A 24,858-nucleotide genomic window follows, 5' to 3' on the forward strand; every position below is an offset into this window, starting at 1 on the left:
TTAATTCCTGGTACTCATTTATGTTAGAGGCTGAGTAAACCCCAGGGCCTAGTGCGGCTGAAAGGATTAGGTCAACTGAAAAAAATCCAATGACCTCATTGGGACTTGAACCCGTGACCTTCCAGCTTGTAGCATGGCCCCTCAACCAACTACGCTACCATGGGCCCCCAACTGGTAGGAGTACATAATTTATTTTGCAAATTTAAAGAATCTCAATATAATACACCTTTTCTATGTTTTCATTGTGATTGCATAATGAATATATGCCATTTTTCACACCAAAATTCAGATCTCATTGTATAAAAGCTATCCTGTATCCAAGACAGCAGTAATGTCATGTGGAAGTGATCCCATGGACCACATTACAGAGTGATCCCCAATGTAATGTTCCTCATGGTGATTATTGCCACAGGCTGCATTTATTTACAGAATATATTTTTATACGAAATTCATCAAGTTTCCTAATTCCTGCTAGTTCCTTCAACTGACACTGACCATCTTAAATATAAATGTCTAAAGGCTTAAAATTTGCTAGTTTATAAGTAATTAAACTGAGTGATTTGATTAAAAATCTATTACATGGAGTAACCTTACTTTCCCATTACTTATGTTCCTCAATTTAAAAAAAAGAACAAAATATACTTGGGTCAGCAAAAGAATAAACACAGATTTTTCCCTCACCCATCTGATCAGCAGTTAGCTACCTCCCTTCCACATGCCTTCCCCACTCCGGCCAGTTTTGACTTGTTTTTTCATCTCTGCCTTCGCATAATAGGTCCATTTATTTATGGCTTACTTAACAGTACTGTCAATAGCTCAGATTATGTCACGTAAAAGGACAGTGATCACTAAAAGACAGGATGTGGAAAGAAATGATCTTAGCCTGATTTGAGGTCCTATCCTCTTATCTGCTTAGATGGACTGAAGGTAAGGTAAAGTTGTCCTTGTGTTTAACTAATTAAGCCCTATGCCACGAAGGCATATGGCGGAATGGATGTATAGCTACACTGAGGAGTTAGGGACTGAGTAACAACCCCACCCCCAGAAAAAAAAATCTGAGTTAGGATAATCAGTGTCCTAAAACAGATCTGAACCAGACACCTTCTGGATATAATAAAGCAGTAATACTGCTCAAACTAGCTTGCTCATTTCTCAGTGTTGTTGGTGTTGCCAGATGAGAAGTGTACATAGAAGCAGATGGCAGACCTCAACTCCGTCTGCTCTTGTGCATTCTTTCCATGACCCGAGCATAAATGTCTTATGGGAACACAAAGAGAATGACGTCTTTGTTTGTAATGCAATATAGTTTGATGAGAGCTTAGTATTTTGGAGCAACATCTGGGTGTCTCCTAACTACCTGGCATTACACCCCCGAAGTCACTGCCACATGAACCTCAAATCCAACTTACAGGAACTTGTCATGCAATTCCCATGTACGCTTGAGACATCTCAGTCAAAAATCTGGAACACAGACTTCGGATGCCCAAGGAATGGTCTCAGCCACATTTAGTGAACTTAAATTAGTTTATAACAAAGAAGTTTCCTATGCCAGGTTGAAGTCCTCTAGGTTGATCTGCAATATCATGTCTCTCACTGCCAGGAACACAAACCTCATATTCTCTGTGTCTGAAATCACATCAATGTACTAGTATTACTATTCACTTCACACAGAGGCTGGTGCAGCTTCCTTGCTCGTTCTCATTTCCCTTATTCATGCCATGTGACCTCAGCAATACATGCAGCATCTATCAAACTCAATAATGGCAACAAAAGTCATATAATCCACTGTCACATATAGCTTTTCCATAGAAAGTAACCAATACAAGCATTCTTTCATTTCATACTGTGATGTATCCCATACAAAGAACAGACTATTTTGTGTTATGGTCATTTACTTCCAATATGAAAATGAATGCAGTAGCATTGAGGCACTATGCTACAAGCCGCAAGGTCGCTGGTTTGAGTCCTGATGAGGTCATTGGATTTTTTTCAATTTATCTAATCCTTCCAACTGTGCTACAGCCCCGGAGTCAACTTGACCTCTAGCAGAAATGAGTACCAGGAATTTTCCTGGGAGGGTAACGGGCAGACGGAATGTAAGGCTGACCACCTTACCACCAACTGTGAGCCGACTGTCTAAATCATGTGGGATCCTTGATGTCCCACAACTCTATGGGCCTTCAGACGACCTGTTACAGGGATAACTTTACCTTTACCCATAACACTGACTATATAAGGCCACAAAAAGAAGACAGACGGATGATAGGGTTAACAGTATTTGAGGACTTCTGTTACATTCACTTCCATCCTCCTCTGACCTATGTCAACCATCTTAAAGTGATCCTCACATGGAAAGGTATTCACATGTTATCATTACCAGCATTTGCGTGAACAGAGCGGTTAGATAATCAGAGGGGAATACAGCTTGATGAGGTTGGCAACAAAACACCTTTTCATGACCTCAGTACTTCTCTTCCTCCCAGAAAGTTCATAAATAACTGACATATTGACTCACCTGTAGCACATGTGTAGTGAGCATATATAACCTTCTTTTTATTTGGATTCAGAGAATGAAACATATCTAGAATGAATTTCTGGGCTGCTACAGCATCCTGTGGGGGACCTGAGGATACCAAAAGCCTTTCATTAAAGATAAAACCATTGCATATTATTTTATTAATTCTGTCATGTGATAGTGACTACACAGTGAATTTGGGTTGGAAATGGATCTGACACTGATTACTTCTATCTAGAACTGTTTACAAGCATTCACAACTGTTTGCAATTAGTCATTTGACTCCTCTAGCTGTTACTACTCTGCTATACTGATCATAAATTAGATAGCGTACTTGTGAACAACAATAAATTTATACATTAAGATTTGCAATGCTACATCATCATTGTATTTCATTAACTACTGAAAGAGTTCAATCCAATGACCTTTTAAATGTGATCTGCTTCATCATAAAGCTAACTTGTTAAGTTTTAATGAGCCAATCTGGAAAATTATTCCTCCTGTAACATAAAGGATGCACTCTGAAACAGAAAAGTGGTAAACTTTGTCTATACTATGAATGTGCAAAAGTAACATAATTTTTCAAAGAAGCAAACCATTTCTAGATCCTAAACCAGGGGCATCATGTTCGTATCTTTGCTGTTAGGCAATTAATGAGAATGAAACGATATTTTTTAACATGAAGTTTACACATAGTTTCATGGAAGGAAAAACAACATTGCATAGCTCTCTATGTTTACCACAGAGAAAGAAGCAGCAGCAGCCATATCAGAGTCACATTTTCCTTCTTCTTCCAGTACCATTTCTGTGTTATACAGGTCAAGGAACAAAAGTTCTCCAATCTCTTTCATCTTCCAACTGCCTTTTCTTCCCAATTTCTTGCCAGCTCTCTCCACTCTTCTTCATGCTTTCTAGATGCAACTCATTCTGGATCATCCCATATACTTCTTTCCTTTAAGTTCTAATTTTAATGCCTTTCTCAGTATGTTCTATCTGCTCTTTGAGCCTAACCTAACCATTGCAGTTAATTCTCTTGTAACTGCATTAACAAAATCTGAATACCAACTTCACCCCTAAAACCTTCATATTTTTATCTCAGTACCAACAAACAAACAGACTAACTAACTAACCAACTAACCAAATGCTTAACAAACCAACTAACTAGCTCCATAGAGCCAAGTTCTTCTTCAGAAACAAACAGTTGCTTAGCTTCTCAAACATTTCAGTTTCTTGAATTTTGTAAAGTCAAATACCAATACTAAATGTAATCCTCGCGTAAAAAGGACAAGCATAACAAAGCTGTACTGCGTGACTGATCCGTAGTTTGTATTACTAGAAGCTGAAAGTTAACATACCATCATAATCTGGAAAATTAACAGCAAGATCAGAATACATTATCTTCTCTTCAAGTAAATCTTTCTTGTTTAGGAATAATATGACTGATGATCGCTGAAACCACTGGGACATGATGGTCACTTGAAACAATGTCATGCTCTCCTCCAGACGATTCTGAAAATGGTGACGTACAAACATCATGAACTCAAGTTCAGCAAAACAACTCTGGGATCCTAACATAATTTTTTCCAGTTCCAGAAAATTTCACATTCTCAGTGCTGAATATTAAGATTACAGTCTTCTGGGATGTCACCCTGTATAATTTTGTACAAACCTACCAAATGATGGCTGATGAGCCTTCATCACTTGTTCTCTTCCAATTCCATTTCAAATGTAGTACTTTCATAATCCACTTTTCACGGTAAAATGACAAGCAGAGCAGGCAAGGAGAATAACAGTAAATGTGTTAACTACCATCCAAATATTCAATGCTATGTAGTCTTGAGTTACTGATAACATTGTTAAATAAACGATAAATAATTAAAAATAAAACACATGTATTTCTGAGCATTCGTGTGAAATCAATCTGGTTCGAGAGGTATATGATAATAGTTCTGTATCATAGCAGAACTTTTAGGGGGATGGTCTCCACCATCTAGATAAAAAAAATATATATATAATATTTCAGGGGGTAGATCCATCTCTAAAATGCAAACTTTTTTTAGTTTCTTTCTTTAATCCCAAAAAGGGATAACATTCAAAGACAATTCTCCTCTAAGAGAAATCAAGTAACACACAATGCAGGGTGTCTGGATGAAAGGTATCCAAAATAAAATCATTATATCTCAGAAAGAATTTATTATACACGTTAATGAGTTACACCATTACAAAGGGAAACTATCAAAGTTCTTTTCTGCATATATAACTTTCTCAATAAATTTATGTGGGCTCTCTTGGTGGCACGACAAATATCCATATTCGAAGCACGTTTGGTGTTACCATAAGCACAGCATCCCTTTTGCGGGCTTTCAGGTGTTGAAGGTCACTGATCTTAACCTGGTAGACCATGTTCTTCACATAACCCCACAAGAAAAAATCCACTGGGGTTAAATTTGGTGACCTAAGAGTCCAAGCGATTGGTTCAACTCTGCCGATCCATATCCCAGCCATCTCTCTGTCCAGGTGATCCTTAACATGGTGGCAGAAATGTGGCAGCGCATGTGCGTAAGCCAGGTATGAAAGTTTTCCTTTCCGATGACATTAACCGGATACGTGTATGACAATTAGTTTCTGAGATATATACTTTTTATTTTGGATCCCTTTCATCTGGACAGCCGGTATTGTATCAAAATATACATTTCAAATATAAATTGTAATACTTACCATACCGTCTTCTTCAAACAAACATTGGTCATATTCGCTCAGGGCTGCAATGAATATTATGGACGTTACATTTTCAAAGCAGTGGATCCATTTTCTTCGTTCTCTTCTCTGGCCACCTACATCGACAATTCTGCAATTACAATATTCAAGATATTCATATCCATTACATGATAGTATGCACACATGTGCACGTGTTCATACATAGAAAAATTAACACAGCAAGACATCCATTTACAGGTTTTGACTTCATTCCTTACAGTGATTACTTTCTGTAAATATAATGCAGTGCAGGGCCCAGAAGATTTCTATCACAGAGAAGAACCAAATGAGGGCCTCAATTCTTATGTGCTAATTTAGATACATAGTAGCTGACACATTCAGAGAGAAGTCTTTGATTGAAAAATTATAAAACTGGATTCAACACTCTCTCTTCAAATTTTGTCACTGTTTCTTTCTTTGTGGAGCCAATCACGCTTATATTTATGTGTGTGAATGCATGCATGTGCATGCAGGCATCTTAAATATGGAATATTAAATTGGAGTTCCACTGTATTAACACCTTCACTCTTAGAATTACTGAGTTTTTGGACTTCTTCCATTGTCCAGAATTCTAGGTAATAGAAGACATGACTTTTGGAAACTGGATCTGTTTCCAAAATGTCATGTCTTCTATTACTTAGAATTCTGGATGATAGAAAAAGTACAAAAACTCAGTAATTCTGTGTCATCCACCATTGTCAGAACCCTTTAGAACATACCTTCATTCTGGCATAATTCATATAGTCATACGGGTCCCGAGCCAGATTAACAATTTAAAGATTATTTTCCTGTACGTATGTTTGCTTAGAAACTTAATTAATTATCAGATAATTGGTTTGTATACATACATGGAGAATCTTGATGTTAGTACTCCAATCAATCCATAACGACAAGCACAACAAAACAAACACAATATTTAATAACAGATTAACAAATGTACTTCATTCAACAGCCATAATTCTATCATACCTAAAAGAGACTCTCTCCACATTAAAACTGTATTCATTAATACCAGAAGTAGGAACTCTTGCATGTAATATGTCCTGCTTGGTGGGAAGGTAGTCAGAGGTAGTCACAAGATCTATCTTCGGAAGATAGCTGTAAGAAAACACACAGCTTCAATTTTACTAAGAAAATAATATATTCACTCCAATTTTCTACAGCGCTTATAAAATAAAGCTTCCAAGACTCAATAAAACAGAGGTACCCACACCGGAATCTTAGTACCATAGCCATAAAGTCATAATTTATGCACAGGATCAATTTACACAATACAACTTTGAATATACTACACCTCCCACCATTGGCATTCGGATACTATCTCATTTCTTCTTTATAAATATGACACAACTTACTTTCACTAGCAACAACTCCAGGTTACTTAGCAGGGAATGTTTGAAAATTACCAGATTAATTCTAAAGTGGTCTGTAACTGCCATGTTACTCATGGAGCTGAGCCCTTCTCGTGGAGCTGCCAATTCTGCACATACTCCAGAATTTCTCAGCATTTTATGGAACCCAAAGGTTCATTACCATGTTCACAGGAGCCCTCCACTGGTCTCTATCCTGAGCCAGATCAATCCAATCCATACCATCCCATCCTATCTCTCTAAAATCCATTTTAATATTGTTCCTCCACATATTCCTTGGTCTTCCCAATGGGTAATTGCCATCAGTCATTAAAAAAATTGGCTGAACATAACAGGGTACAACTGATACGGGTTCTAGGACATAGAGAGTTGAATAAAATGAAGTTGGTATCCGGCCAGTTCAAGTGGCCATCTGGGAGTGGATGTACAGAGACCATCAAGGATACTGGATGTCCATACCTGGACAAAACGTGCAAAATATTTTGCTTGGAAATCTTCTTCCAAAACTAAAGCAGGATTCGAACTAAACAAGAACCAGTTGAGATATCTGACAACACTACTTACATGTTATTGTCCTCAGTTCCTCTAAGTAAATGTTAGGACAGTATCTCAATTCAGGCCATAACTACTTCTGTTCACATAATTTCCAATTCTTTATTCGCTAACCATCCTACTATTTGATGCTATAGAGTCTGAGCCACTCACACCATTAATAAATAAAGTATAAATAATATAATAAAATATGTAAGATTTGTCTCGCAGTGGTGGTTATCTTAAACTCTGAAGACAGAGGCCATATGTTCCTCTGAAAAATCGGTTGACCTTCAAGACTACATGGCATTATATTCCAGAAGACAGAGCTCTTCACAGTAAAAGATGTTTCACCTAATTTATAAATCATAATGAGATACATGGCTGAATTTATGTATATTATTTGAGTACGATGAACCATGTTCATGAATCTGAGGATAAAGGATGCCTGACAGATATCGTAAATAAGCCTCATTCTGGCTCTGATGTCTAAGATCCATACTACACACTGTTTGGGGGCACACAGTAGCGTAGTTGGTTGAGGCACTATGCTACAAGCCAGAAGGTCGCGGGTTCAAGTCCTGATGAGGTCATTGACTTTTTTTCTCAATTGACCTAATCCTTCCAGACACACTATGGCCCTGGGGTTGACTCAGCCTCCAACAGAAACGAGTACCAGGAATTAATTAATTTTCCTGGGGAGTAAAGCGTGGCTGATGTATAAGGCTGTGAACCTTACTACCATCTTTCAGCTGATTGTCTAGATAGTGTGGGACCCTCAACGTCTCACAACTCTATGGGCCTTCATGGCCTATTACGGGGATACCTTTACTTATTTACTTTTACTATGCACCATTTAGTTCCCAACAGATTTCTGCGAATTGGAGACTGGAGGTGTTTAAAGGCAGACATAGTATGGTCTCCTGGATTGTGTGGCTGTGAAGTTGTGACAGTGCAATATTTTGGAGGAATATATTGCCTCCATCTTCAGGGTCAATGAGTAAGTCACGCAAGAAACCTGCAGAAACATGTGGAAACCTCTGTGCATTACAACACCAGAAGACCATACTTCACGGTAGCTGTCATGAGAACCTCAATCCAACATGAATGAAGGTAATTTTTTATGTCCAGAAATGTCATTTAATGGGATATATTAGAACTATTTTCAAAAGGAAATTCATTTCACAGAAGACATAAAGAAATTAAAGAGAGCCAAAAATGATTATACCATTTGAATACAATGAATTGCAGCTGTCAATATATAAACAAAACTTTTGCTAAGAATAATTAATTCTGATCTATTTCTTTTTTTAATTCGTGAACTGGTACATACAGTTTAATTTGCAGAATCCTATTCATCAAACTGAATTACCCATGGCTTACAATAACAGCAAAATAGTTTCTTATAGTTGATGGTAAGTGTGCACAATAAAACAGATTTTAAAAGGTGTCTTTGTCCAATTAATTACTTAGATTGAAGTACAAACAACTAATCTACTTCAACTATTCAACTTTATAACAATTGTTGGTTGGCCTTGGTGAGAGATTAACTTGATGAGTAAATTGGTGGTGGAAATAAAACTTACTATGTAGCTGATTCTGTTATGTAGAACTCTTGCTTTCGTTTGAAGCACTCTCTGATACCTGGATCAGCCCACAGGATCTTGCAAACCTCTATGTGCTCCCTGCTGGGTCTTGTGAGATAGCTAAATTCTTCTTCAAGAAATAATCTTGCTCTCTCCTGAAGACAAATAAATATTTCAAAAGTGAAAACATAAAATACAGTGAAATCACCATTATATTTCTATACATGCAGCAAGTAGTAGCGTAGTTGGTTGAGGCACTATGCTACAAGCCGGAAGGTCGCGGGATCGAATCCTGATGAGGTCATTGGATTTTTTTCAATTTACCTAATCCTTCCAGCCTCACTATGGCCATGGGGTCGACTCAGCCTCTAACAGAAATGAGTACCAGGAATATTCTTGGACTATTCTTGGGGATAAAGGGCGGCCAGCGCGTAGGGCTGACAACCTTATTGCCATCTATGAACTGATTGTCTAGAAAATGTGCAAACCTCAACATCTCACAACCCTATGGGCCTCAAAGGCCTGCTACAGGGATATCTTTACTTTACTTTTTACTTAACTGTACACATCATTATCAAATAAATAATTACCTATTCTTGTTATAGCAACCATAATATTCCTTCAACCTAATTAACAACACCACACACCGAACAGTTTGTCTAGCTCTGTCCGAATTCTGACTCAGGCACTGGCTATCTGGACTAAGGCTTTTTGTGGTTTTATCAGTCGCTTCAGGCAAATGATGTAATAGTACTTCAATTATGCTGCAATCACTTCCTTCCAAATAGAGCCAAATTCATTATTTATCGCCCTACCGTTACATGCTATTGAGTATGTGACACTGAAGGCACTATAATGTAAACTACAAACTAGTCACCATAACCTATTTCTCTAGCACAAGTTTTAATATTATTCTCTCACAAAAACTTAAATCCTTCTAACAGTCCCACAGAAACTTTGCATTCATCTGTTTCACAATTTCAGCTACACATCCAAACCAACCAAGCCTTGGCAATACTAGAAGAAGCCTTGTAATTATGTAAATTTCCATTCAGTTCAGCTGGATCCAGCTTCAGGGTTGAAGTATGTTGATAGGGCTGTGGTAATGCTATCATGTTACACAGACAAGGTGATATAGATGGAAGTCACTTAGATGCACAGTTAGGGTACAGGACACAGAGCCTTGTCTGGGGTAAGAGCAGTGATACCAGCAAAATGTGAGAAAACAGCCCTTCTTAGGGCCAGGCAGTGGAGTATCTCTCACAAGAAACTATCTATCCTGTCTTTGGAAAAAATCTCCACTCACTCCGACCCTGAAGGTGGAGGCAGACTGTTTCTTAAAAAATATTGCAATTCACCTACGAGACTACACAGTCTCACAACCCAGAATTCCATAATCTGAACATCTGTCACAATTAGGACTTCAAATCTCTTACCACTGATAGCCCCTTGTTAGCGTTTACAACCACTAGAAAGCAATCAGTATCATAACCTGCACCTCTGAAAGAATGGACATTAAGTATACCTGAAGGGCCACACCATAGCTCAAGTGGTTAGCTGCTGGCTTCCCATCGCCGTGGCCCTGGTTCGATCCTGGGTCTGGTCAAGTGGGATTTGTGGTGGACAAATTGGCACTGGGGCAGGTTTTTTCTAAGTACTTCGGTTTCCCCTGCCAATCTTCATTCCACCAATTGCTCCACAAACGCCCTTACCTATCATCTGGGTTGGTATAATAGGCCAGAAGTGGCCGCAGTACAAGGAACTTAATCCCACCCCACTAGCAATAATAACAAAATAAAAGTATACCTGAATACCATCTACAAACTAGTTATGCATCTTCCAACACGGGAAAGTCCAAGCACTAAATGCTACAATGTAGCAATGTTGCACACCTAATAATTCGATTTTTTTACACCACAAAGTTTACTACTCCATTTTACATGAACCCTTCATTCCTGACTCACTCAATCTCACTCATGGAGCTGAGCCCTTATTGAGAATCTGCCAATTGTGCAGCTATTCAAGAACTTCCCAGCATTTTATGGAACCCTAAGATTTAGTGCCGTGTTCACACAAGCCATCCACTGATCCTTATCCTGAGCCACATCAATCCAATCCATACCATACCATCACATCCTATCTAAATTCCACTTTTTAATATTGGCTAGCCACCTAGGTCTTGGTCTTCCTAGTGGTCTCATCCCTTCTGGCTTTCCCATCAATGTCCTATATGCGTTCATCCTGACTGATCATTTAAAAACATCTTCTCTCCATGCATACACTCTGGTTTCTCATGAAAGCTGTCCTTTGTATCACCAGTTTTACCTTCCGTTGGGTAATGCACACTCAGAGTAATAATACATGAACAACCTCGCAGTATTGAAGTACTTTCTATTACAGTAAACCCTCTGTTACCTGGCATTTATGCGGAATGAGATATTTCTCTTGCATGAGACTGCTGGTTGCACTAGAGAAAAACAATTTTTATGCAATTTTCATCCTTTCATATTATTTTATGTGCTTCAATTTTCTGGTTCGAAGTCACAACAACCATTTTTTTCTTTGGTTTTTGTGTGGAGGGTCTCCTTGATGGATGAAAGATTTCAAGTATACTATAATGTGACCACAAATTCACTCAGTCTCTACTGTGTCATGATCACTATTACAGCAGTGTCACTTGTATGAAAGAGGATGACAGGCAGCGTTGCTAGCAGTGGCTGCGAGAAATGAGTGTGGCAATTAAACATACACACACTGAAACTCTGTTTTTGAAGCAACTTTATAAAAACGGAGAATTTCTGGAAGTTTGTCCGAGAATTCTGGATTCCAGATAACCAGGAGTTTACTGTACCAACAATTTCTACCCTCTTTTCATTTCATGCATCCTGTTGTTTTACAATATACAACTTCTTTATTAACCATCACAACACAACAAATATCAAGGTCAGTGCACAGCTACCCTCTTATCTGCTGATATGATTTCCTCACGCACAAACAGACCCATCCTAAGTAAAGGTTAGCATTCAATTTTCCTTACAGATATACAAAACTGGCACCTAGTTCAGTGGCCCCCTTGTCCAATCCAATCTCATGTATTCCAATGAAATCTAACTCATAAAAGATACAGCTGTCCCTGTGCTCGCTTAATTAAGCACCACACCATGAAGATGGAACACTTGAAGTATAACTCCATCATTTTAACATTAGATGGTGGTGACTGGTCAGCTTCATGCCCCAGCCACCCTCAGTACCCATTCGACTGGAGGCTGGATGGGCCCTAGACCCTGTCTGGCCGCTACGGAGTAGAGAATACTCGCTTGCCGTCAATCACTAAACTGACTGAGCTATCCTGGCTCCTAAAATCTAACTTATACTTCATTTGCTACTCGTTTTTAATTAACCTGGACGACAAGGACTCATGATATTGCAAGTCTTCTGAGCCTGCACTGTAGTAATTTCCTTCACAACATGCACTGTTCTTAGTCAGGGGTCTGGTGAATATGCTTACTTCTGGAGAACCACTGCCATCCCTGATTACTGCAACCCTTTTAAAACTTCAAATACAGAACCCAGTGTCACTAACACAGCATACCCCCTCTTACATTGTGTTTGCAAACAGTCTACCATTATGATATCAAAGTTTCATGTGAAAATTCATGGCCAAAAGCAAGAATTTAAAATTACAAATAACATACCACAACGAAAGGCAGTACTCCAACTTGTGAGGGCCTGATAAAGAAGGACATTAACCTCTGAGGAAAAACTTCTGATAGTTTGTGTCCTCTTTTACAACTATGAAGTTAGGATATTTAATTACTGTAAAATTAGCAATAACAGTTTTCTTGACTGATGTCTGGAAATCTCCCATCTTTCTACTCTTTTAGTCATAATGCTTAAGGAACTCATTCAAGAAAAGAGAAACCATTACTAATGGTACATATATTTACATTTACATTTATTTTCACTCCATTGATCCAATCCTTTCCCTGTAGGGCTGGATATAAAATATGTCACATGTTACAAATTCATGATAACTATACATCATACATCTTGGGTCCAATAGAGTATATAAATCAGGCCTCATGCAGACAGCACACATTGTCAAGACAGTATACATAAGTTGTGGAAACACTACTGTCACATTCGACCCTGAATAAAATCTTTCCTAAATTTCTTGAAAACAGTTAAGTTCCATGGCTTCAGTTACATAAAACAGTCCCAAATTACTTACAATATTGGAAATATCATGATACTGGATCTGCAGCTTTTCCATTGCTTTGATCATGGTTTGCATGGCTACACATACATTATGGTTGATCACTTGAACGAAGTTTCTCCTTTCATCCTCTGAAAAACCTGAACCATGAATTATCCTCATCTGCTTGATAAACGTTGATTTTCCGGATTCTCCCGCCCCTGAAACAAATAGTTCACAAGATTTCTAACTCAAATCTGTCATGAAGAAATTTCTGAATCAAAATTCTGAATTTAGTTCGTACTTAAATGCAGATACCTTTCTACAACATGCTTTCATCCCTTCAAATTCAAGACATAACCACACTTCAATTTTATTAACATTCTAAATAAACCTACCTAAGAGGAGAAGCTTAAATTCTTTTCTCAAATGTTTCTCTTCTTCCATTAGAATTTTATCAATCTCGTCACTGATTTTTTTCTTTTCCCTTGCTTCCTGTGATAGGCAACACCAGCAGATCATGCTCATGGACATTTCTCCTAGAAACAAATATGTTACACACTACTGTGTAAATATTCTGTCCGATATTAAAGCCGTATTTCTTCATAAAAAGGCAGTCAATTTATTTCACTAACAGTCATGACAATAACATGAAAACTGGTTCGAAGAATAAATACTCCATTAGGCACTCACACACCACACCTCACTGCAGTACAAAGCACCGGCAGACGACGAATTGATATGCAATGATGCCAACATTTAAAAACTCATCACTAAATGGCTTCCTGCTATAACCATCACATTTCTCGATCCAAACTTTTACAGTACGGAAAAAGGGTGCACCAAAATAAAATACTGCATTTATGTTTCATATTCATATTAAATACCGCATTCAACTACATCCATGCGGTAGAGAAATTACTGTTCTGAATTCAAGGTATACAATCGTATGGGCTTGTGGCAATTTTCCTCGTTCCTTCCAGCACACGATGAGTCATTACAGATAAAGCACTCAGAATTAAGAAATGTTCGTTCTTTCAAGGAATTAAAAATTACGGAAATGATTCAGAAAGTGATGAGCTCTAGATATAGGAAATCCGCACAGTATTCCCCTACGTTTGAAGTATCTCGCTGTCAGAAATACAATACAACACACAACAATGCCATGGAACATGTGGGTAGTATAGAGTAATTAATATAAAAACGACATCAGATGCAGTTGTCACCGCGGAGCCTTCAGTTCAGTCTGGGGTAACTTTATGTAACACAGAATTATGGGGTTTTGGACTCTTCCATCGTCCGGAAGTTTAGGTAATAGAGGACACAACGTTTCGGAAACTGGATCTGTTTCCGTCTTCAGGTGAGAAAGGAAGACACCTATTAAGTTGGGTCCCTTAGAAATAGAAAGATCTAATCTCAGTCACTGGACTACACCTACTCTGTTGGGCCCCTTAGAAAGAGCTAATGTTGAGTCCAGTGATTGAGATTAGCTCTTTCTAAGGGGCCCAACTGAGTACGTGTCTTCTTTTTTCGCCTGAAGACGGAAACGCATCCAGTTTCCGAAAAGTTGTGTCTCTTATTATCTAAAATTCCGGACGATGGAAAAAGTCCAAAACCCCAGTAATTCTGAGTGTCATCCACCAGTGTCAGAACCATTTAGAATCAACTTTATGCAAGATTCGAGGTGGACGATGGGGCATTGGAGTAGATTTTTCTCTTTATTCCTTCTCTTTTCTCCTCTTAATTATCATTGTATCACGCCCCCCCCCTTGGGGTGTGCGATAAACCAGGCCTAGCAGCACATTAACACATCCTGTCCTGGGCTTCATTTCTGACCTCGCACCAATCTCATAGGTACACAACCAATGAAAGATGGAAGAAAGAATCCAGCAATGCCAAATTTTTACTATCTCATGTATGTAGGGATTTATGAGAAAGTATTGTGATCGTGAACAAAAACCGATCTCGAGATTCTGTCAAGCTTGCGCGTTTTGAACTTCCCTGAAAAACAAAAAGTTAATTTTGAAATGACGTCGGCCTATATGTATAGATGTGGGCGTCGCTAACGCGTGTACGGTTGAAGGGATTTCATTTGTACGTGTATTTAAGTTTAGTTGAACCTCCGTGAGGGGTGATTACGAGGATTCCAGCTTTCATCTAGTTGAATCCCAAAACAAAATGGCAATTTTCTCGAAAACGTCTTTGAAGAATTTGATCAAAGGTCCAAAATAAACCAAAGGCGAAATGTCAAAAATAGCTTTACCAATGAGACAGATTTAATTATTGTTCAATATTCAGTAACCGTCCATGGTCTATTAAGCAACAATCAGTTTCATTTCTAAGGCCATTTGCAGATGAAAAAGTATGGTCAATGTTCCTGTCCTGACTTTTTTATGTACTAGTACTATTTCACCCACAATCGCACCATTAGAAAGCCATTTTAACAATAAAATAAAAATCTCCCTGGTTTTAGTACGCAAGCGAACTGCCATTTATCGGCGAAGTTATTGCCAACTTTGGCGGATATAGGATGTCACGTGGTCAGAGCAACGAATCCCCACAGTGGTTCATTTCGGTTTTCTAGACCGCAGAAGCCATTTCCTTGAAACACCTCTTCAATTGTCCTCACGTGGTTGAGTGGACCCCGTTCCAGACCCACTACTTCTCAGAAAACCTGGTAACGTCTGGAATCGAACCCGGACCTCTGGATCTGCATTCTTTAAAATATATATTGGCACAGCTGTAAGTGTAATTGCAGCAGAGCAGTGACGCCCTGACATGTTCTTTAAAGTCGATAATATCATAACTAACTTCATGGAGCTGTGCCCTTCTAGTGAACCCACCAATTATGCAGCTATTCAATAACTTCCCAGCACTGCATGGAACTGAAAGGTTCATTATGTTCGAAAAAGAGCCCTCCACTGGTCCCTATCCTGAGCCAGATCAATAGAGTCCATACCAGATAATCCTATCTCTCTAAGATCCATTTTAATATTATCCACCCACCTATGTCTTGGTCTTCCTAGTGGTTTCTCTCTTTCTGAATGTCAAAACATGATCAGAAATTATTAAATTTTAAAAACAACTTACCTTCGTGGCACTTCAATTCTTAAACCGGTTGTTTCAATTCTGATTCATATCACATTGTTAGATACATAAATTACAAGAAAATTGATTTATAAGTGCAGACCTCCATATATACACTAATTCATGATCCCATGTGACATATGGTAAAATGTTATTGTGATGAACAGCATAGTTCCATGTCATTTACACCAGAATCCTACCTGACGTACTCCTGCATTTCTGCAGAAAGTGCCACCATACACAGACTCACTCACTTAGGGAGCTGAGCCTTCTTGAGAAGCTGCCAATTCTGCAGCAATCCATACCACCATATCTCTCTGAGATCTATTTTAATATTGTCCACCTACCTACATCTTGGTCTTCCCAGTGGCCTCCTTCCTCCTGGCTTTCCCACCAATATCCAATATGCATTTCTCCTCTCCCCCATTCGTGCTATATGCCCTTCCCATCTCATCCTCCTTGACTTGATCATTCTAATTATACTTGGAGAAGAGTACAAGTTATGAAGCTCCTCATTATGCAGTTTTCTACAACCTCCTGTCACTTCATCTACCATACACTAAGCAGTTCATCTTATTTTTTCAGAATCAATGCATGAATTTTGAAGTAAGAGCATTGCAGGCATTACACTGAGCAGAAGTGTGTATGGTGGCCTGATTCTTGCCTTTAAATCTTCATTTGATTTTGTTACTGGAAATTCAGCACTGTCAATGACTTCACTAGCTAGTGCTTCAAATTTAAAAGTACAAGTAAGTTTAGAATTAAAGGACTTCATTTAAATTGTTATATGCTTTGTTTCAGAGCTCATGTACATAAACAATAAAATTTACTGCCAAGTAACTTTTTCAGCAGGTGATCAACAGATGAACAGATCCACAGGTCCGGGGTCAATTTCCAGTGCTACCAGATTTTCTCTAAGTAGTAGTGGATCTGGAACAGGGTCCACTCAGACTCATGATGATAATTGAGGAGCTATTTCAAGAAAATAGCGGCTCCAGTCTAGAAAACCGAAATTAACAGCCACGGGAATTCGATGCGCTGACCATGTGACACCCTCTATCCACTAAAGTTGGCACTGAACTTCGCCGACAAGCGGCGGTTGCTCAGCCGGTATTGTTCACTTGCAGACTAAAATCACGGAGATAGTTTTTTTTTGTTTGATCAACAGAAGAGTTCTGACTCCTGGGGTAATAAAGCCATGTAGTCCACTGAAAGTCAACTGATGTTTCAGAGGAACATGTCCCCTCCATCTTTAGGGTTGAAAAATAGGCCAAGCAAAAAAGTAGTGTGAAGCAGCTATCTGCTTCATGCTGGTAAGTTGTGAGCTTCATGCCCTGGCTGCTTATTCCCAAGCAAGAGAAATCTCATATTACTTGTCTCTCGTAGTTAGAACTCTGCACCTACATGTAGATCAGATGGATATGGAATGGGATAGTAGGGATGTAAGAGAGGCATTCTTTTTGCTTCATTCATGTGTTACTAAGCTAAAATTATACAATTTGGAATGTGAGCTTACCTGGCGAGTTTCCTATTAAAGTTGTTCAATACCAATTATAAAGCACAACTTTGCAGATTTAATCCATAAAATATTGTGACATATAGACCCACTGCTAAGCAATGACTCAGTAAACAGGGGCTGTTTCTGGGCAATGGCTCGGTAAACACGTTCCCGTTGTTGGGCAGCAGACTTTTAATAATGCAACAGTTGGACTACAACAATGAAAATGGAGTGTTTTATATGTGGTCTATGCCGAGGTGTTATAACTGGGAAGCTTGGAGAATAGTTAAATTCAGCAGGCCCATGTGGAGGCAGGGTTCGAATACCTCCACCGTGGCCCTGCAAGTCGTAGGAGGTGACAAAAAGGGAAGTCTCAAATTTGAGACAGTAATATATGGTCTTGAGTACCAAAGGTCTTGGACCCAAGAAAGACTGCACTGGAAAGGACCAGCAGCATATTCAAAAGACAGACCCATCCTCTCGTCAGAGAGGGCGCCCATAAAAATCAAGACCATAACTGTCAAACAGTAATAAATCTGGTTGCAAGCCCCAGATGGGTGCTTTATGCCAAGACAGACTGGCCAAGTGACCATCGGTCATAAAATGAGACTCAGACTCAGTAGTTCAGTATCCTCTTCCTGTGTGGAGGCAGGGTCAAATACCTCAACCATGACGCTGCGAGTCGTAAGTGGCCATGAAAATGGAAGTCTCAAATGTGAGACAGTAAAATATGGTCGCGAGTCCAAGGGACTGGGACCCAAGAAAGCCTGCGCTGGCAAGGGTCAGCAGCATATACAAAAGACAGATCCATCCTCTCATCAGAGAGGGCACTCCTCAAAAACAAGACCTAACTGTCAAACAGTAATAAAGACTTACTGACTATCAGTCACAATGTATCTTTGACTGTGAGTAGTTAGTTAAGTGCTGCACAAGAGGCTGCAAAGACAGAACCTGAATGCATGAAGCAGAGGAAACTCCACTATCAGAAGCTGCTGCCAGGAATGGCTCATGAAGATACAGCAGGCTGGAAAAAGGCTTAGCAGGTACTGCAGTGATTGGTAAAGTGTGGAGATTGGCGATAACAGTGTAATTACTTGTAGTTCCGAGTGATGTGTATAAGTGGTCAATAAATCCATTCACCAATCCATAGTCCATCTATAGTTCCCCCTAAATTGTGACAATATTGTTGAATGTGTGAGAACAGATAGAGTTGCATGCACTCCACTGAGCAACAGCTGCAGTCTCTGTCCCCTTCTGGATGGCCCCAGATGACATATGAGAGCAATGGAAACTGAATTACCAAGAGAAAACCTGGCCTCAGTGATAAACTGAGCTATTAGGTACAACCCACACATACAGATGATCCTGTGGCTTTATATAATTTCTCCAGAATTTGTTTTTGGCACAATTTTACCTCCTTCGTATTCCTCATCTCCTTTCATGCCACACATTGTTGACAATCTGTTCTGACTATGTAATGCTCTACTATTCACTCTTTCCCTTACAATCAAATTACTCCCCATACTAATTATAATCAAAATGAATTGCAAATGAAGAGCAAATTAAATTAATTGATACTGTCATGCGTTAGTGACTAGATACAGGGTTTGGACTGATAACTGGTAACTACAAGTAACTATTACACTCTCACTGAATTACAGACTCTTTAAAGATCAGGCATAACTACAGCACACATAAAAGTCTTCTATGTCTTCACTAGTCACTGCCTGGTAACAGATTCTAACAACGAAGACTGTTCTAGTTCCACGCTCACATCCTTGTTGGCTGGCAACTGACTCAAAATTAATTTGGCCAGTCGGTCTGTTAAATTGATTCTGGCCCTCACCAGCACAGTCATTCTTGGCTTAAGGTCTTGTCAAGACTTTTGTTTAAGCTTTATACTTTTTTCCTATACATGTATGTGTTTTGGAAATCAGGCCTCATCTTCGATGAGAGGAGGGACTGGTTTCTGTGGAGGTGCTGTGTTTGTTTCACCATAGTTCTAGTATGAGGATGTCCGTGCTGTCACAGAGTCCTGGTTATTATTATTGGCAACCGTTTGTCACTGCACTATTCTAAGTAACATTTAGTCAAAGTCAAAGTCACATTATGACTGATGGTCAGTCGACCAGTCAGTCCCAGTGTCAAGCCTCATCTTGGGACAAAGACTACACTGACAAGGACCACATAGAAAACACCAATTCCAAGAATTCCTATGCTGTCAAGTAATGTGTGAAGTGGGCTGTTGCCTAGCGATGGCTTGGGTGTTACTGATGCGGAAACATGTTTACTGGCCATGGCCTAGCGATGGATGACTTTTGCTGTTCAACCATGACAGCTTTCAACTGTCATGTGACAATATTTTTTGAAAAGCTAGTACGTACCTGATGTTTACAACAACAGAGAAAGTCACAGATTGAGAGGCTGCCATTCCTTACCACTTGAGCGGTGTGTGTGTGTACATCTTGATGCCTGTCCTACCATGGTTCGATCTACAAGTATGCCAGACATATAATACCTACTGGATAGGAGGTTGGTGTGCCTCAGAGCCACTCTGAAGACAATCTAAAAATCTCTTGCTTATGCTGGGAATGAAACCACGATTCCGCACTTATCCAGCCTGTACTCTAACCACTATATTGACTGAGCTATCCCAACTTCCTTAAAAATTAACATACACTAACAAAAATGGTAACACTCATGTGTATAACATAACTCACTTTATTTAAACATCATAAAAACTGTATATGATAGTGTAGAAATGTGGTGAAACATGTAATGCGTATTTTACTATTTTTACAACGAGCCTTAATCTTTCATCTTAAAAAATTTTAAAAATGCACCAAAAGTACACTTAAATAAAAAGTAAAAGAACTAGATTGGGATGAAAACTCAAATAACTACCTCCATGGCACCAGACTTCATGGAATAATGTGATGAAACATTAAGAGAGTTCCCCCTTCCTGCAAAAGTAATTCAGTTATGACTAGGGCTAATCAACACAAAATACTTCATACTACACTGACAGTTCAATTAAAGTATGGACATTTGGAGCACTTCCTATCATTTCCATTTGTTGACAATTAAAATGCAATGCAATGTAAATTCTGAATCAAGAAATAACTAAAGTCTGACTTATTAAAAAATTATAAATGTAGGGCACTGTTTTGGTTTACAGAAATTGTGAACTGTATATACTAAAACCTAACAGAAATGAGGAAAACACGACCTGGAATATTTAACAAAAGATATAACAAAAGAGTTTATAATTTTAGCTACTTAAAAAAATTAACATTCCAGATTTAAAAATGGAAAGAGCAAAAAAAAAAAATCAGATCTATATGGTAATAAAATGTACATTCAGTATCAACCTAATTGTTTGCACACACAAAAATATCTTCCTCAGACCACTAACTTCAATATTGGATTATTCATGTTTACAAACATTTCACTATTACAAGCTTTAGTTGTTTTGTAGAGATGAGTACTTGCTAAATTTATGTTCTATACTGATGTTAAAATTAATATCAGTCTGTGGAACCATCATACTCTTTGTAAATAAATTAGTAAAACATGTCTACCTTCCTTGTTGCTTAAACTACAATAGAAAATGGTCATATGTTTACAGAATTATTCTTTAACAATACTATAATACACTCTCATATTAAACTCTGAGCTAACTGGAAAAAATTTTCAGTAATGGAACCAACTTCCATATGAACCCGTTCTGCTAAGAACAACTGTTCGTGAAGTTCAAGTTCCCCTAATATTTTTAGTAAGCCCATTTTCACGGTAAAATCAGGTTATGTCAAATCAGCATTCAGCAATTCACCAAACTCTACATAAAGGTAGTCAAAAAGACAAGAGAAATGCTGTACAGCTTTCATGTAATCTATATGTAACATTATTCACATACGATACGGACAAATTATGGTTTCTACTAAATATGCTACAATCTTTAACGTGGATCTTATAATAAAGGCACTTTTAAAAGTTTGGGAAGCATCCAGCATGCACCAGACATAACAGCACATGGGAACATGGTCTGAATATGGCAGTGTAGCCAATCCAACAGTATGGATGATGATGGATTTATAAGATGTTGGCAATTAATGCCCTGATATTATCCATACTGTAGATATCAAATCAAATGGGCACTGTGAAGGCACATCCTATACGTAAAACTTTCAGGGGGAGGGGCAATTTCAGAAGAAAAGTACTAGCACCAAACCAGGCCATGATGGATACAGCAGTCAGAAATGTGCTGAGACCACATCAGAGACATTATGCCTCTTTCTAGAGAGTTATTAACAGGCAAGACATTAACCACTAATGTTAGTAACATTAATGACAGTACAATGGCAACTAAATTCTGTTGATTCTTACAATAATTAGCCAGAGCTACAGTAAACATATCTATAAATAACTTACTAGACTAAATTCAAAAGTTAGTTGAAATTATTTAATTGAAGACATTATTTCTTGAAGGATAAAACCTTATTTTGTAGAAGCAAACATTAATATATGAATGTCAAAATTTAATCTAGAAGGGACAACAATCCCTATAAATCCCTCCCCCCAAATAAAGGTCATAGGCCTGGTATACTGAAAAAAAAACTATTTCATTTATTCAACACTGTATTTAGAAATGACTTAAGGTTGATATCGCTTTCAAATTCCTAATGATTATACCAGTCTACAATCCATTCAATGTGCTCCCCAATTAGTAAAGTGTTATTATCACTCACTCACTCACAAGGTAAATATAAGGAAGCCATTTTTTGTAGCTAGTGACAGCTACATTCTTATTCCATTTAACAACATAATCGAACATATATAACCTCTCTTCAAATTTATTATTACACAGAACTAATTAAAGGAGATAACAGTTTTTAGATATACCACCAAAATCATCATCAATGCTGCAGGAATGCTTGAATCAAATGATGTAGGCCTAAGAACGTTGTCATCAAAACAAGTTGGCATTGAGGCTGATGGAATGTTTCAACAAAAGACTGACAATTCACAGTTTGGATAGAACTTTAATATTAAAAGATGTTTAGATGAAAACATCAGGGACACTGAAAGATTCTTGGTCATTGACTGGTCTGCTTTCTAGTCATCTCTCCATCCATCTCTTAGTGCCAGCAGATGTCTCTATCTTCCTCTGCCTTTACAGATGTGATGATAATTACATGGAGCTGAAATTGTGCCACATGTGAGACCTTTCCTTTTTTATAAATGAAACTGTAGGAAGAGATCATAACATCCTGCAGCTGCCACCAGATAACAGCAGTTACAGTGATTATCCTCTCAAGATCTGAGGCTAAATTTAAGCTCCAGTTTTGGTGGTATGCAAGTATTTCATAAAAGTGTTTGATTCTCTAAATATCGGTAATACATCTTCTGGGCTTTCAAAATGATATGTTGCCAATGTTTCCTCTTCTTGTTGTCACATGTGATGACATCATTCCTGTCACTCCTTCCCCTGGTGCCTTACTATACTGCTGTCTTGCCCATTGGTCAGTTGATGGCTTATTATCTGACTGGTTGTTCTCAGACAATTGGTGTTTGTGACTTGCAATTTTAAACAACTCACAAAGGTCGCGTAAAGTTAGCTGGGAACATTCCCTTCTCTCCAGTACCTTCCTTCACTCCCATCAACCAACCTTCCTCCTGAAGAAAATAAACAGTGATCATCAGATATGATTGCAAGAGGAAGAAAACAGTAAGTCAGTGCAATGAAAAATCTGTCAACCTCTCTATAACAAAACCTTCAGATCATTTACTTCATACAGTATACTTCCATCTACATGAAACTTCCCTTCTCACATGTTTCAGCCATACACAACAGTCATCAGGTGTCTTGAATTCGCTAAAATTGTTGCACCGTATGGTTATAGTATGTCCAACTTTCATATCGCTAGTGAATGCATATCGCCCTTAATTTAAAATGGACTTTAATTAAAATCAATACAAACTGGTTAAAATTTCAATATTTTGCTTGGGGACATTATCCATTCATCCAAACGACACTGTCTAGGCCTCCTTGTTTGTATTTATTTATGCAGTGGCATGGATCTTTGGGTGTTACTGTGTAGTATACCAAGTATGCTGGTGTAGTTTCATGTATGCCCCTTTGACTGGAGGTTCTTCACTCTGCCTGTGTACTAGTGTTGTTTATCGTAAGGTGAATATTTGGTTTGGTTATGTAAGCAGATTGTAGGAAAGTGGTCACCCATATACATGGAACAGGTTATGAAAAGGGAGTCCAGCCCAGAAGACTATAAGCTGAACAATCACTGCCATGAACACCTTAAAACTTTCAACAGAAAGCTTTGTACAACATGGAAAATGGTTGACTGAGAATCCTGAACAACTGTCAGTCCTACCAGATATCCCAACCAATTAATAAACTCAGGATAAAGTTATTACTGATGCTGGGAACAACGAAACATCAACAATTTTTCTGTTCTAAAACTGCAGGTTAACAAGACCATCAGTAGTTATGACATTATTTTTTACCTGTCTGCTTTTTATTTATCTTACAAGAAAAGAGATATAGACTCAGCTGTTCTATTCATATTTATTATTGTCCAGAAATATTCCTTTTTAACTGTCATCAAGTTCTGTAATGTGTGAATCAAATGTACCATATAAGTAAGAACAAGGGGATTTTAACATTTAAGATAAAATATGTTATGTTTTACATGTGGAACCTTCTAAAAAAAGAGAGAGGTTCTTACAGCAGTGATTATAAAGCATAGTGTCTTCTGGGGTGTGACACCTGTAGGCCAGTAAACTTTCACTGACATCTCTGAGCAATGTACTGTTCTGTTTGCTGCCTGCTTCTTGCCGAGTAATTACATAGCTTACCCTTCTTCATCTCAAAGATGGAGGCAGTAAGTTCTTCTGAAATGTCAATCATTGTGGCATCACAACCCAAAGGATAGTACTCTTTGTGATGGTGGAATTCAAAATAAAACTATGTCAAAATTATCTTTCCCTCTTGCAAGAAGCAACTACAGATGAACAAGCAAGAGGTGCAAGGGAGTGAATGTTCAGCACTAAGTGATGATCAAATAATCAAGGTTATGCATAAGCTGTCAAAAAATTACCCAGCTGGTTCTTATATATACTATAGAAAAACAGAAATTTCATGCATAATGTGAGATCATTTTTTGCTTGTAAGCCTTAATTTCTCATCACATATAAGAAAAACAGCACATTCTTTATGATCCCTGGATTATTTTCATGTTGGCATTAATAACAAACGTTCACAAATAAATGGCATAATTTGTAGGTGACAGAAATGTGTC

General features: G+C 38.2%; 2 protein-coding genes across 6 annotated transcripts in view; both read right to left on the bottom strand.

Annotated features, from left to right (window-relative positions):
- Nucleotides 1-612: 612 nt before the first annotated feature.
- Nucleotides 613-13,670, bottom strand: LOC111872661 (guanine nucleotide-binding protein G(q) subunit alpha). 2 transcript variants are annotated; one of them, XM_023866760.2, is made up of 9 exons: nucleotides 13,590-13,666; nucleotides 13,353-13,493; nucleotides 12,991-13,175; nucleotides 8,760-8,914; nucleotides 6,242-6,370; nucleotides 5,234-5,363; nucleotides 3,871-4,024; nucleotides 2,516-2,623; nucleotides 613-1,626 (listed from the first exon to the last, which is right to left on the bottom strand). In XM_023866760.2, exons 2-9 carry the CDS (start codon nucleotides 13,486-13,488, stop codon nucleotides 1,544-1,546), a joined length of 1,080 nt encoding a protein of 359 aa, XP_023722528.1. In that variant the 5' UTR covers nucleotides 13,489-13,493; nucleotides 13,590-13,666; the 3' UTR covers nucleotides 613-1,543. The 2 variants fall into 2 exon arrangements, with proteins under 2 accessions (XP_023722528.1, XP_023722527.1); XM_023866759.2 differs by having other exon boundaries at nucleotides 13,353-13,670.
- A 6,572-nt stretch (nucleotides 13,671-20,242) lies between these two features.
- LOC111872658 (myc box-dependent-interacting protein 1) overlaps nucleotides 20,243-24,858 on the bottom strand; it is a 101,289-nt gene continuing 96,673 nt past the window's right edge. For all 4 annotated transcript variants that reach the window (XM_033754781.1, XM_023866753.2, XM_023866752.2 and 1 more), the window contains one exon: nucleotides 20,243-23,215. In XM_033754781.1, the coding sequence (XP_033610672.1) occupies nucleotides 23,135-23,215 (81 nt within the window). In that variant the 3' untranslated portion in view covers nucleotides 20,243-23,134. The remainder of the gene's footprint in view (nucleotides 23,216-24,858) is intronic.

Source organism: Cryptotermes secundus, unplaced genomic scaffold (assembly GCF_002891405.2).
Source record: "Cryptotermes secundus unplaced genomic scaffold, Csec_1.0 scaffold61, whole genome shotgun sequence".
Classification (NCBI taxonomy): domain Eukaryota; kingdom Metazoa; phylum Arthropoda; class Insecta; order Blattodea; family Kalotermitidae; genus Cryptotermes; species Cryptotermes secundus.

What these genes read in the sequence shown, in the direction of transcription:
- LOC111872661 (XM_023866759.2), bottom strand. Translation starts at nt 13,488, where the DNA reads ATGTCCATGAGCATGATCTGCTGGTGTTGCCTATCACAGGAAGCAAGG. An exon ending in TGTTTGAAGAAGACGGTATG is followed by an intron (nt 4,025 to 5,233) that starts GTAAGTATTACA and finishes CACCATTTTCAG; the next exon opens with AATCGTCTGGAGGAGAGCAT. An exon ending in TCACTACACATGTGCTACAG is followed by an intron (nt 1,627 to 2,515) that starts GTGAGTCAATAT and finishes ATGTGATTTCAG; the next exon opens with ACACAGAGAATATGAGGTTT.